The following is a 13,764-nucleotide window of genomic DNA, read 5'->3' on the forward strand; positions in this document are numbered from 1 at the left end:
ACTGACGTCACCAGAAATACACAGCTATTTTTGCGATAACGCAAATAATAGGAATGAGTCATGAATGCTAGCAAAATGCACAGGCCAGAGAATTGATTTTAATAATTTCACATGTTATAAAAATGTAGTATTTGGTATGTCGTGTCTCCGCAATGATATATTCACGATTACCCTACCTACTAATAATAAAACACCGCACTAGGCTACTCCACCTCACTTGGTTAAAACGAAAAAAAAACAAAAAAAAAAAAACATTGCAACACACTTATGGCCTATTTAAAGCGAGCGAAGTTATAGGTTGAAGCTTGTGCTGATTACAGGACGCACTGTGAATTAAAGGGGATACGAGGCGGGAGGCTGGATATAGCTAGAGGATGGATGGATGGATGGAGCGACGGATGGATGAATGGGGCTACGGGGAGGAGCGCTCCCTCAAAAGCCAGCGGCAGTGTCGTGTAATGTAGCAGAGCAGCCTGAGCCAGAGCGGCGATCGAACAGGGCGCAGCATCAAGGAGTCAACGAACTGCAACTACAGGAGGAGGCACCAGGAGGCCCGAGCACAGGCAGGTAAGGATGCTATCTAACCCGAGCAACATGTGGATATAAATAGAGATCCTCTAATGTCTCCTCATCGGTGTTACTGCTGGCTTACCTGCGTTCAATACGGACGATTGATTGTGGCATTAATATGATCATTCATTGGATGGTATAGGACCGAGGTGGGTTTTTAGAGGCTATTCCTGATGACATTCAACTTTTTTCCATTAGTCTTTTCTAGAAATAGACTGTAAATACGAATTAGACATAGCCTACACAGCCGCCTATCGGTGTTTTTTTATTTGTGGTATAGGATTCATGCTTGTCTCAGAAAATCATGAAAAAAAAAAAGTTTTATCGGCTGATCAGTGGGAATGAGCTGGAACAGTGGGCTACGTATTTATGGTGTGATGATGTCAGAAATACACAGCATATTAATCAGTATATAGCTTCAGGTATAGAAATGAAGAGGCAAGTTGTCACAAATCCAAAGCAGTAGCTATTTTATTATATGTAAACAGGCTTGTGGTACAGCTGTTCCTTAATAATTCACTTGTCAGCTTCCAAGTGCAACAGCTTTGACTTGAAAATGAGAAGGTTTAATTACAGGACATGCAATGACCTGTTGCCCCACCCAGTAGCCTTCATATGGAGCATGGTGTTCACTGTGTGTGTGTGTGTGTGTGTGTGTGTGTGTGTGTGTGTGTGTGTGTGTGTGTGTGTGTGTGTGTGTGTGTGTGTGTGTGTGTGTGTGTGTGTGTGTGTGAGACTGTGTGGGGCCACAGTGTTACACCCCAAAAGTAAACTTTAAAACTGGTTCAGCCATGCACATCCCATGTGACAGACTACCACCCTTTAATATATAGGGGACAACACCCAGTGAGAAACCTGACATTACTGCCAGTATCCACCCCTTGTGTGGTTACAGCACCCAGAAAAGCCAGGGCTGCTGGTTTCTTGCACTCTGTGACCATTTTGGCTTGTTAAAGTAGCTGTCCTTTACACAGGAAACAGGAACAGGAGAACATTATTGCGCTAAACCCAAACGTGTCAGACATTTGCTCGCTGTCATTTACTTGCCAAGACAAGCTGGACTAGTGTTACTGCTACTATGAAGTCAATATCAACTTCACACTTCTATTACTACCTCTTCTGCTGCTGATCAGTGATAGAGAGCATATTTTACTGAAGGACTCTGCTTAGGCCAGTCTGACATACAGGACTTGTACTTATTTACATTACATTCTACTTTGTACTAGTACTCCACGACATTTTTCATTACATTTAACTGAAAGTGACAGATGCTTTGAATTAAAAGTTTATATACAGTGATAATAGTGATAGTGATAGTGATGCTGATGTACACAAACTAAAGTACTTAAAATTAGCTCGACATGAATCAGCCATGACAGTGGAAGGCTACTTAGATGTTAATGCATGTTTTATGTGTTATTTTAACAGCCCAGCAATATAACGCTCAAGGGCCACCTTTTCTTAAGTAACATACTTTACTTTTAATGGGTTCTTTTACATGTTGTTACATTGTGGCTTTCTCACGTAAAGGATACACATACCTCTTGTAATTTATCAGATAATCCTTTTTTCACAAAGGTATGTTTATTTATATTTTAGAGCTTTGAAAACACACGTATGCATTGTGCCAAAGTGCTGTACAACTTGTGTCAAATATTTAAATAACATCCTCTTCAGTGAGTCCTCTATTGAAATGAAGCTAAAATAAACCTCAGCTTGATGTAGGCTACTGCTAAACATGCATTTCAGAGCTTAGCCTATACACCAGGTGCCTGTTATAGCGTAAAGTCAGCTCCTCTCTGTAGTGTGAGCAGTTTCTAGAGGGCTGGGCCACTTCAGGCGTGATTTATTTAAAACTCTCTCTTTGATGAAGACAATCCGCATGATGTGAAGAAGAAAATGAGTGGACAGCAATAGTAGCATGTTATTATGAAGGCCCCAAAGTGGAGTCAGAGCCCATGGTTCCCCTGGAGTAAAATACAGCCTTCAAGGCAACTGGGTGGCTTCTCTTGAAATAGCCTGGGTGAGTGGAGGCAGCCAAGTTATCCATTACGGCCTGTGACCATGTGGAATAGGTTTTTCTGCCAGTTTTCCATCACCACCCATCCCTTTAGAGCACTGGGTGCTCCAGCTGGTGGGAAAACACTGTGGACTGTACACTGGGGAGGAGGGGACCGGTGGAAAATTAGTCTAATGGAGACACTCCTCTGACCTCCCATGTACAGTACACATAGCACAGTTTCACAGTGAACACTGCAATAAATATCTCCCAACTTCTGTAGACAGATAGATAGATAGACAGATACTGTACTGACTGACTGACAGACAGATGTCTTTATTGTCATTCAGACAATACATAAAATACATCAAACATGTATTGCACAAGAGATAAAAAACACAGTTAAAAAAATAACCATGTTAAAAGGAAAATGCTAGAAAAAAATATAAATATAACATAAATACAAAATACACATGTGGTGAGATGTGTCGAAATATGTGTAATAAATAAAAATGTAAAAATGTTTTTGTCGTAAACTCATGCAGCCGCAGCCAACATTGGCTCCGCCATCTTTGTATTGGATATATATAATATATAGTCTGCCTCTTCAAAAATATTGGGCAGTAAAGTCAATGTTTGTAAAGCTTGAGGAAATCCAAGAAAATCATCAGCTGAGGAAGACAGTGTGATACATTTGAAATCTCTGTAACAACCTTCTAAGTGGACGTTTAGTTGGGATTATGTAGGTATGTATCTATAAGGCTATATTATGTATGGGTTTCGAACCCAGGTCTCCCGCACTGTGGGCGACGATGCTAATTGTTTTGCCAAGAGGTCAATGACCACTTGGCAAGTGGATTAGCATGTCTTTTATGGGTGAGTGAGTTTAACCTTGGTACTGCTAACCGCCACACGCTGTCACTTCTCCTTACTGGTACCTCGTGACTGTGACTATACCCGCGGACCTCCGTTACATTATGTATAAAACTTGAAGTGTGTTTTACCCATGACCATGGTCTTTCCCTGGCCCTAACACAGTTTTTAGTTGTCTAGAATGAACCAAAAAGTCAGTACAGCTTTCTCCATTCAAGTGAATTGACTTGAGTTGACAAAATGTAGCTTACGTTAAATGGATCATATAGTTAATATATAGCCTACCTGTTATGGAACTTGTGAAAACAGGGTTAACCTATCAATAGTGGTACTAGTGTAAGAAAACACTCGTGTGTTTTATTTTATATTTTTTTATTTTATATTTATTATCATATACGTATATGTAATGATCAACAATTTGTTCTGTCATTAGCACTTGTGTGATATTTTACATTTTACATGACTTGCCAATAAATGAACTGTGCTGAGGGGCTTTGAATCAGACAATGCCCCAATAAACCAGTTAAACGATGGCACTTGAGCAGCAGCATGATGTGTCTTCAGATGTCATTGTCAGCACAGTCTGTCTCCCCTGATGTTCAGCATTTGTACAGACTTGCTCAAACTTTGAAGTTTAAACAAAGCTGCTTAATATTATAAGGGTAAAAGTAAAAAAAAAATAGATACATAAATCATTGTGTTTTACAATAAAACTCTCACGCTCATAATGTAAACACTGTGCTACATATCAACATATTGGACAACAACCTGAAGTATCACTTATCACAGAGATTCAATACAATCTCCATAAAAGCATAAGGGGCGTGGCATTATAATCTGTTTATATTGTTTGCCTGGTCCTGTTGATCTTGTTTGCCATCTTGGTCAGTATTAATACACCTTATGTACCCCAACAGTCAGTCAGAATGTGTGCTCTGTAGCCATCCATTAGAAGAACAACAGGCTGAATCTGCTGAGGGTGAGTCAGAGGGCATTCTCCTGTAAGCCCTGTCTCCACTGTAATAATATTTTCCCAAAAATTTGATCATGAGGAAACTGATGCTTTCAGCAGCTCTCTTGAGTCCAAGCATACTCTATTTCTATCCCTTCTTTCATCCAGGTGCCAGGTTTTCCTCTAAGTAAACATACCATTCTGTATGTATCCCAGATGACAGTTATTGTGATGCATGTCAGGGCTGAAAGCAATATCCTCAAATCCATTAAAGGAGCTGTTAAAGGGACTAGAAGCCTTTTAGATGTGAGAGAATAAAAAAGGGCCATTGCTGTAGTGCTCTCTCAAGTCATTAACTGAAAAGAGCTCAACAACAAACATTGCATTAGCTCATCTCCAACTTTCACAACGAATCAGTTATCAGAAAATCGATCCACACATTACATAATTTTAGTTTAGCTCAATTTTTCTCAGTTTAGTGTAGTTTTATTTGTTGTTTTGGATCTTATTTTATAAATAAAAAACGAAACTAAGTTTCTTATTTTGGTTTTGTTTACTCTAGGTGTTCTTCATGTCATTCAATCCAAGTTATAGAACAACAACACGTGGAGCTTGTGATTTTTCACATGTGAATTTTTCACATGTGAATTCTTCACATGTGAAAAATTTTGCACATGGGAATCATGTTATTTGCACATGAGAAACATGTGGTTTTGTCCTGATTTTATGTGAATTCACATGTGAACCCATTTTCCACATGTGGTAATATGTTTTACCCACGTGCTCTACATGGTAACACGTGGTAACATGTGATCACGTGTTAAAGCACATGTGTAAAACATGTTGCCACATGTGGAAAATGGGTTCACATGGGAATTCACACACATAAAAATGGGCCAAAACCTTCTCATGTGCAAATAACATGATTCCCATGTGCAAAATTTTCCACATGTAAAAAACCACATGTGAATCACATGTGAAGTTCATGTGTTTTTTCTGTCTTGTAAAATTGTAAAAATTTTGTTTTCTTGAGCTATGTTTGCATTCATACAGCCTGAAAGTTTGATGTTGAGCATGTAATGTTTGATCATATAACTTTAGACCATGACAGCTGTAAGTTGAGGACAAAATCAGAAAACTGAAGCTGTTTGGCGCAAAGACTGTGGAAGGCCCAAAATAAGAAAATCTGGATCTGGTGAATGTCTAGGGAAAGGAAAATATAACTCTCAGCTTTAACTCAGACAACCACATCTCAAAAATAACTTCTCTGTCTAAAATGGACATTTTAGCTTGAGGGATCAAGAACTTTGTATCAATAAAAGTTCAATTCTTTGCTTTGCTAATCCCGAGTATAAGAAAGAGAGGGAACAAAAGTAAACTATCCTCCCTGTTTCTCATCATGGTGATGGTGGTGATACTCAAATTGTAACCAGGCAGCTCCTGCTCCTTCACTTTCATGCTTTTCTTTTCTGTCTGATGCAAATGAAAATATGGTGTTTGTACTTTCCAAACTAAAGAGTCTGTCAGTCTTCAACATTTTTATTTGTTTCTTTTATGGTTTTATGGCAGGTAAAAGCCTCAACCCAGTGAAGTAGTGCCTGTGGATGGACAGTGCAGGCACTCATGGCATCACAGGAGCTTGTGGATGCGAGAGACTCTGCCACTGATAACAGGAACCCAGGAATGGAGGGGGGTGCCGTGCCCAACGGCGGGAAAACTTGTCCCGTCCACACCCCAGGTGGGGAGGATTCAAAGAGGGGCTTTCGGAAAGGCATAGGGAGACATAATGACTACGTGAAGATCTCTGTGCCAGAGTCCAAGGTCAACCGTTTGCCCATGGAGTGGTGGAAGACATTTCTTGCCTTCTTTTACGCTGGTTTCAACTTGGTCTTGACCACAGTCGTCATCACCATAGTCCACGAGAGGGTCCCACCCAAAGAAAGCAGCCCACCTCTCCCTGATAAGTTCTTTGACTATATTGACAGGGTAAAGTGGGCATTTACAGTGACAGAGATCAATGGCATGGTGCTGCTGGTCATCTGGTTGATCCAGTTGTTCTTCTTCAGATACAAGTAAGAACTTTTACCTGCTGTCTAATGTATAAACTAAATTGTTCTTTCAGCTTAAAGAATAATTGTAGGTGTTTTCTTTATTTTTTTGGTCGGGTCACTTTTTCTTCGGCTCATCTAAGTGAGCAATGCTCTACATGTCTCTTGCATCAGTTTAGTCTTTTGAAGAAGCCATCAGTGATTAAATCGTTTTTCTGTCCTTGCCACAGTAGGGGTTTCCTTCTAAACTCTAAACTTTAGAAAACATAGCCAAACTAAATTCATCTTTTAACATTGATTCTTCCATGTAGCCAAAGATACACAAATAAATCTATCAATGAAATGGGCTTAGCAATGCAAGCAAAACCACTAATACCACTTTTATAATAATAATAATAATAATAAACTTTATTTATAGAGCACTTATCAAATGAAAGTACAAAGTTCTTAACAGAGAAAAATGAGGATAACAGTTAAAACAAGAAAATAAAATCACAGGAGAAAAAGCTGCTGAGTTCTGTAATCGATTCAAGGCTTTTTGGTTCATACACGAAAAGAGACTGTCACAATAATCAAGGCGTGAGGATATAAAAGCATGTATAATGGTTTCAGCATCTCTAGAATTTAAAATGGATCGTATTTTAGCGATATTTCTGAGATGGTAAAAACAAGATTGGACAAGCTTAGTAATGTGTGGTTCGAAGATAAAATTGCTGTCAACAAGATTTATCACTGTTACAGTGTATTACAGTTGTTGTCTTTAAGAGCCTGGCTAATGAAACTTGATCGGCTGAGATTTGACCTGTTGATATAACACTGTGCAAGATAGTCTCCAGAGTTATTTAAGTAGATGTTTGCCACTTTATGTGGCATAACCAGAGGACCACAACCACTGCAGTTGCTTGATTACGACTTTTAACTTTCTCTATTTGCAGGTCAATAGCAAGCAGGCGGTTCTTCTTCCTCATCGGCACCTTGTACCTGTACCGTTGTGTCACCATGTACATCACTACCCTGCCTGTACCTGGCGTGCATATGACTTGTGCTCCTAAGGTGAGTAGCATGCAGACATCAGCCATCACAGCTCAGACAGGTGACTCTGCCGGTGCGCCCACAGGCGCTCATTTTGCACAGCAATGCAAGAGGCATTTTCACTTTTCATTGCTTCAAGATACCAATGATATTGAGGTGCATCGGTGTTTGATCAAAAACATGTGCTCCTGGCAGTTGTTTGCTGGGCTGTGTTGTCCAAAAGGATCAAAAGTTGGACAGTTTAATGATTGTTGTTTTTTTCCAAGAATTCAATATATTTCAGACATGATATGAAAGCATTTAGCTCCTTGTAAGAAAGGATACAACAGATTTGCCCATGTGTAGTTGATGATATTCTACAATTCAACTATTCATTTTGATCACTCCTATTAGTTCATCTTGCGTTGTGTTTCCAGAGTTGAAATGACAGAAAACAAGATAGGTATTTCAACATTTTGCTGTCTTGCCGTGTTAAATGAGAAGATCTGTATCTGTATGTTTAAGATGAAGCTTTAGCTTATTGGGAGTGGAAACTGGGGGACACACAGCACCTCCTTTATCTGTTCCCTTCTAGACTTGCTATGGTTTTGTCTATCTTTGACAACTACCCTGATGATCAAACCAATCAGAAAACTGTTATATTAAAAATCTTTATTAACAGAGCCCAAATGCTTTATAAGATGCTTCAAAACAAGTACTAATAATGCTGTAATGTTGCTGGTGACCTTGTGTTTTTGTTGTTGTTGTTGTTTTTCTATATTTCTCCCTCTTCACATCTACTTTCTGTTCTCCACCAGCTCCATGGAGACTCCCAGGCAAAAATCCAGCGAATTCTGCGGCTCATTTCCGGTGGAGGTCTTTCCATTACAAACTCCCATCTCCTGTGTGGAGACTTCCTGTACAGCGGACACACTGTGATGCTCACCCTCACCTACCTGTTCATCAAAGAGTGTGTGTACTCAAAGCAATGCTTGTTTGTTTTTGTGCATGGAAACTCTTATTGGAAGGTGCCATGAATAATGTATGTGAATGATATTGTCTGTTTCCATTCTCATCCTATATGGCCCACAGTAGTTTATTACACAGCTAAACATCCTTCTAGTTTCCACTACTACCTATGCTGTCTCCATGTGCTGCTGGAAATCCTTCTGTTTTGGCATATTTCACTAAAATGTTACAGTCTGTTTTTTTTGACAGTGGATACATGGAAGTTCAGACCACAAACAGATGCTGTCATAAATTCTAAGATCTTTTCTTCTTCCTCTGCCTTCAGACTCGCCACGGTCGTTTTGGTGGTACCATCTGATGTGCTGGCTGCTAAGCGCAGTGGGAGTGGTCTGCATCTTGGTGGCACATGAGCACTACAGTGTGGATGTCGTTGTGGCCTATTTTATCACTTCCCGCCTGTTCTGGTGGTACCACACCATGGCCAATTTACAGGTCTGAACAGAGAGCTTGACATTTGTGTGTGTGTGTGTGTGTGTGTGTGTGTTTGAGTCAAAGAGAGTAAATAAGAGCTTTCAAGGCTTCCCTCTAATTGAACCTTGCTACACATGGTTCATTATGCAAGGCTTTAGTGCCTGTCTGGTGACGTGTGAGCTTACTTCAAACATACCGGCGTAAAGTCACATTCACACAGGAATGAATTACTGTTCATAATCAAAGGAAATGGTCTCTATGTATTACTAATTCTCATAAACATATAGAAGGTTCACATACAGCATTTTCAGACTGTCTAGGTGTCATTCACTGAAACAACTGGGGCACATTCAAAATGCTGAACCACTCCCTCTACTGGCCCAAGTGTAAACACACAGTTGATATAAGGATTTCATGGCAAACATGATGTTGTTTTTCAGCATTTTGACAGTCTATGCAAATTAAATGAACTATTTTTTTTCTTTTGGAAGATAGTACTTCCTCAGGCTCAGGCTATTAAAGGCTCTTATTTAGGCCTACTTATACCAGATAACCCTTGGAATATATTTTTGTGTTGAATGAACAGAGTGGAGAGCTTTAGGCTGGCTACACACTAGACGATTCTCAAATGAAAGTGCAGGAGAACACATACAGTTTCAAGGTTTTGTTTCAGTTTCAGGACAGTTTCAACCAATTCTAAACACTGTAATCTTCCAAAAGCACACTAGACGATCTGACCATACCAAGACCACATACCTGCCATAGAGTGCCGAAGCGGAAGCAGGAAGTAAAATAGTCAAAGTTTTATTTCGTGATCCAGTTGAATTTCTACCTGTTTAAAACATAACGTTTCATGCCGAGAAATCAGCAGTTTGTTGTAAAACTATTGTAAAATAAAATTCTGAAGAATCCGACTACAGGTCGCGTAGGTGACGTTACACACCAAATGCCGCCCTTTCCCGTGTCAGTTGGTGATATAATTTTTGTGGGACACCAGATCTGTAGTCCGTAGAGTGTCGTCACACAAAATACATTCTTCCGTTGCCGTTTTACGATAAACTGCTGATTTTTTTGGCATGAAACGGTTTTTTAAATAGTTAGAGGTCATATTTTTTTTCTCATGACACAATTCAATCAAAAAATAAAATTTTGACTCCCGTTTAATTACATGGAGACTTTTTCTGAATTGAGGACCCATGGCGACGTTACTTCCTGCTTTCGCTTCAGCACTCCATTTGTAGTAAAGATTTCATAGTGGCCACTGTTTACAATAAGCCTCAAATCAGGCAGCAAATCAGGCCCAAAATTGGGCCAATGGACACAGTAATAAGACCTATGAGTCCACATGCTTGTTTCTTGTGATGGGACTACCAGCAATACTGAAGCTGCACATCCATAATTTAAAGTAGCACTATCGCAAATACAGCAGTAATAGCAATAAAAAAAACTGAAATATGCAATAAATAGGTCCAGGGGAGCCATAACTATTTGTACACAAAATATAGCCAACGGTGTAGTGCCTGTGGAGCAAATGCAGAATTCCTTTTTGTTATGACACAAGCCGGCCCGACGCTTAACGCCACCTCCTGAACTGCAGGCTATGTAAAGAGGACGAGGATGTTTATCTGATTCGCTGCACCACCGGCCCCATCTAGTGGCCGAATAAAGTATTGGAATTTGCAATAATGCTACTCTAACATTCAATCACACCTTTCAAATAACATAAATAAGTCAAATTGATAAAAAAAAAAAAAAAAGAAGAGACTGGTATATATAATTTTAAAGGATAACCTTTTTTTCTCCACAGACTCTGAAATGCTCGCCCAACAACTACCTCACCAACACCTGGTGGAACCCGCTGTTCAACTTCCTGGAGAGGAACGTCCAAACTGCAGTGCCATGCTCATACAGCTGGCCCATCACCTGGCCTCCTGCCTGCCTTAAGAACCCCTGCAAGAAGTACGCCATGGTACAGAGCACACGAGAGGAGTGACATGACCCTGATACCCCAGCAGTGTTGCCTGATAATCCACTGAAGTGGTATTTATTCATTCAGTATTGTCTCCTGGACAGGAACATATTGGTACCAAATGTGTAGTTACTGTATGAAAGAAACAAAAATGTGCCTAGTAGGATAATCATATTGTCTGGGTTCTTTGCCACTGTAATTTATTTGTGAGATAAACAAAATTGTTGTTTTGTTTTTGTTTTTTTGGCAAACAATACTTGTATCAGCTCCCAGTGAATTTCAGACACAAAAGGACAGTTTTGTTGCAACTGACTGGCAGGTTTGTTGCAATACTTACAAGACATATTGATTTTGGATCTACTACCATAACTCTTTCATACTGTATTGATGGGGTTTTACCTCAATATGATATCAGTGTGCTCAAATCACAAGGTGCCTTAGTGTGTTAAATGTCAGTAGGTGAACCAAAACTGCCATTATGAGTCTTGGTGTCTTTGTTTTTTTATTATTATTATTATTATTATTATTATTATTAGTAGTAGTAGTAGTAGTAGTATATTAAATCATTTTTGTATTCGTTTTAGCAGCCTTCAGTGTGTATATCCCAGTTGTAGTCTCAACATTGTTCTTCTGTATTAAAATGGGACCATACGAAAGATTCATAGTGTTCTCTGAATTTAATGATATAATCCTGCTATATAGTACAACACAACTGCACGTTTTGGGTTTTTGTTTGTTTGTTTTTACAGTTTTATCTCTTCAAACTGTTAGCAAATGTTTTGTTCACAAGTTACAAGAAACATGTTTTCTAAAATAATTTATATGATACATGAAAATAAAGTCATGCTTATTAAAATGGCATTGTCAACATTAAGCCAAATAAGGCTATATAGTGTTAACTCTAATTTTTTTTATTATCATATTCGTCTACTTTACAAACTATCATGACATCAATCATACAATATTTTTCTACATTTTGATTAAATAGGATAGGATAAACCATTTTAAAGTATATATATATATATATATATATATATATATATATATATATTTTAAATATATATTTTTTGGGCTTTTCATGCCTTTACTGATAGGACAGTCGAGAGAGACAGGAAATGGGAAGGCAGAGAGAGGGGGAACGACCCACAGGAAAGGGCCGCCCGACGCGGGAATCGATCCGGGGCCGCCTGCAGCGAGGACCACAGCCTGAACACACGGGGCAGGTGCTCCACCAACTGAGCCAAACACCGCCCCAGAATAAACCATTTTAAATATGGTAAATAGCCTAATAATATTAAGGTAGCAGCATAGGTAAACCAAACAATACTAAATAGTCACATTCAAATATGTGAGCTTGACTGTATAACAGTTTTGTATCTTTCTGTGCTGTATTTCTGAGTAAGTAAAATATTTTTTTTACAACCTAGAACTGTTCAATAACAATATTTCTAAGTGACTGTGACTTAAGGTTTGTATATTCTTGTGTCCCTCAAATGCCCTTGAAATATCAAAATTCCCCCCCAAATTGATGTTCAATTTGGCTTTTTCACTCACATCGAATAGTACTCTGACAACAACTGGACAGCCATAAGACCTTGTGGTTAGAGATCTCAGCTCCTACTCCCTCTAACAGTCATCACATCCTATCCACTGAACATCATAATAGCATCATGTTATATACCCAAACACAAACAGTGCTTGACAGCTTATGGGCTCTAGAAAGCTCAATTTAAAAAAAAAAAGAAAAAAAGAAGAAGAAGAAAGAAACAGAAAGAAACAGAAACTACAATTCCTGTTATTATGCACTACAACTGAGTCAAAAGGTCCCAAGCCAATTTTTATTCCATGGCCTTAAAGGATAATTAGTGTTTTTTAACAATCTGGACCTTATTTCTACCATAAAATATGATCATTTACTCACCCAGATAACTTTGGTGTCATTACAAGTCGTTCTGATGAAATTTGATCCAGCCGAGAGCCGCGTATCCGTATAATGCGAGAACACGGGGCACGCAATTTTTTTTTATTCATATGCACAATGATAAAACAAGAATTTTATTTAATAATACAAAGACAAATAATTGTGCAGGAGAGGAAAAGAAGCCCAAAGGGCTTATATAAAACCCTCCCCCTCAATACAACATCACTAAAACAAATCAACCAATAGAAAAAGAAAAAGGAAAGAAAAGCAAAAAAGAGAAAGAAACAAAGAAAAAACACAATAAACAAACAAACAGAAAATATCCATAAAATTACAAATTATACTAGACATAGAGTATTATTTTTGCCTGAATAGAAGATACCTCACCAAACTATAGTCCTAAACATTTTGTAGGATGATATAAGCTTAAGAGACCTATCTAAAGACCTATCTAAACCTATCTAAGACCTATCTAAAATGCAGCCTCTAAATAACACATTATCCGCCGCGAAACTCGTTCATTTCGCCAATATTTTGTTATGATAAACTAGTGTTATTAACACCCGGGGTCTGTAGGTTGACCTACTAACCTCTGACCTGGATTATGTCATCTCCGACCACCGCGTGGCTCATTCTGATAATAATCATTCCGCTTTGGCATTCGGGTGTGTAGCAACCAAAAACGTAATAACGGCCAATAACGTAATAATTTTGGCCATTTTAAATGTAATAAAGCCAATAATGTAATAACGTGCCAATAATGTAATAACATTTCTGAGCCAATAACGTTAGTCGATCACAGGGCCTCAAATAAACTTTAAAAAAAATATGATCCATAATGTCCAAAGCAAAACTCATCAAATGTGTGCACTTCTTAGAGAGGGATCGTACTATTATCACAGCTTCAGGCTGAGCTACACTACATGGCATGAAACAATTCAATTCAAGCATCATAGCAGCAAAACATCAGAATGTCGTAGA

General features: G+C 38.7%; 1 protein-coding gene across 2 annotated transcripts; it reads left to right on the forward strand.

Moving 5' to 3' along the window:
* Positions 1–258: 258 nt before the first annotated feature.
* sgms2a (sphingomyelin synthase 2a) lies at positions 259–11,393 on the forward strand. 2 transcript variants are annotated; one of them, XM_085780671.1, is made up of 6 exons: positions 259–567; positions 5,964–6,466; positions 7,378–7,495; positions 8,272–8,425; positions 8,748–8,914; positions 10,701–11,391. In XM_085780671.1, the coding sequence occupies exons 2-6, from the start codon at positions 6,018–6,020 to the stop codon at positions 10,884–10,886; spliced, it is 1,074 nt and encodes a 357-aa protein (XP_085636797.1). In that variant the 5' UTR covers positions 259–567; positions 5,964–6,017; the 3' UTR covers positions 10,887–11,391. The 2 variants fall into 2 exon arrangements, with proteins under 2 accessions (XP_085636797.1, XP_085636798.1); XM_085780672.1 differs by lacking the exon at positions 259–567 and having other exon boundaries at positions 5,973–6,466; positions 10,701–11,393.
* The last annotated feature ends 2,371 nt before the right edge of the window (positions 11,394–13,764 follow it).

Source organism: Trachurus japonicus, chromosome 1, assembly GCF_045865225.1.
Source record: "Trachurus japonicus isolate A0001 chromosome 1, Traja_1.0".
NCBI classification, from domain to species: Eukaryota; Metazoa; Chordata; class Actinopteri; order Carangiformes; family Carangidae; genus Trachurus; species Trachurus japonicus.

Excerpts from the sequence above, each read along its gene's own strand:
- sgms2a (XM_085780671.1), top strand. The coding sequence starts at position 6,018 with ATGGCATCACAGGAGCTTGTGGATGCGAGAGACTCTGCCACTGATAAC. Across the intron at positions 7,496-8,271 it reads ATATGACTTGTGCTCCTAAG|CTCCATGGAGACTCCCAGGC; the intron begins GTGAGTAGCATG and ends GTTCTCCACCAG. Across the intron at positions 8,915-10,700 it reads ACACCATGGCCAATTTACAG|ACTCTGAAATGCTCGCCCAA; the intron begins GTCTGAACAGAG and ends TTTTCTCCACAG.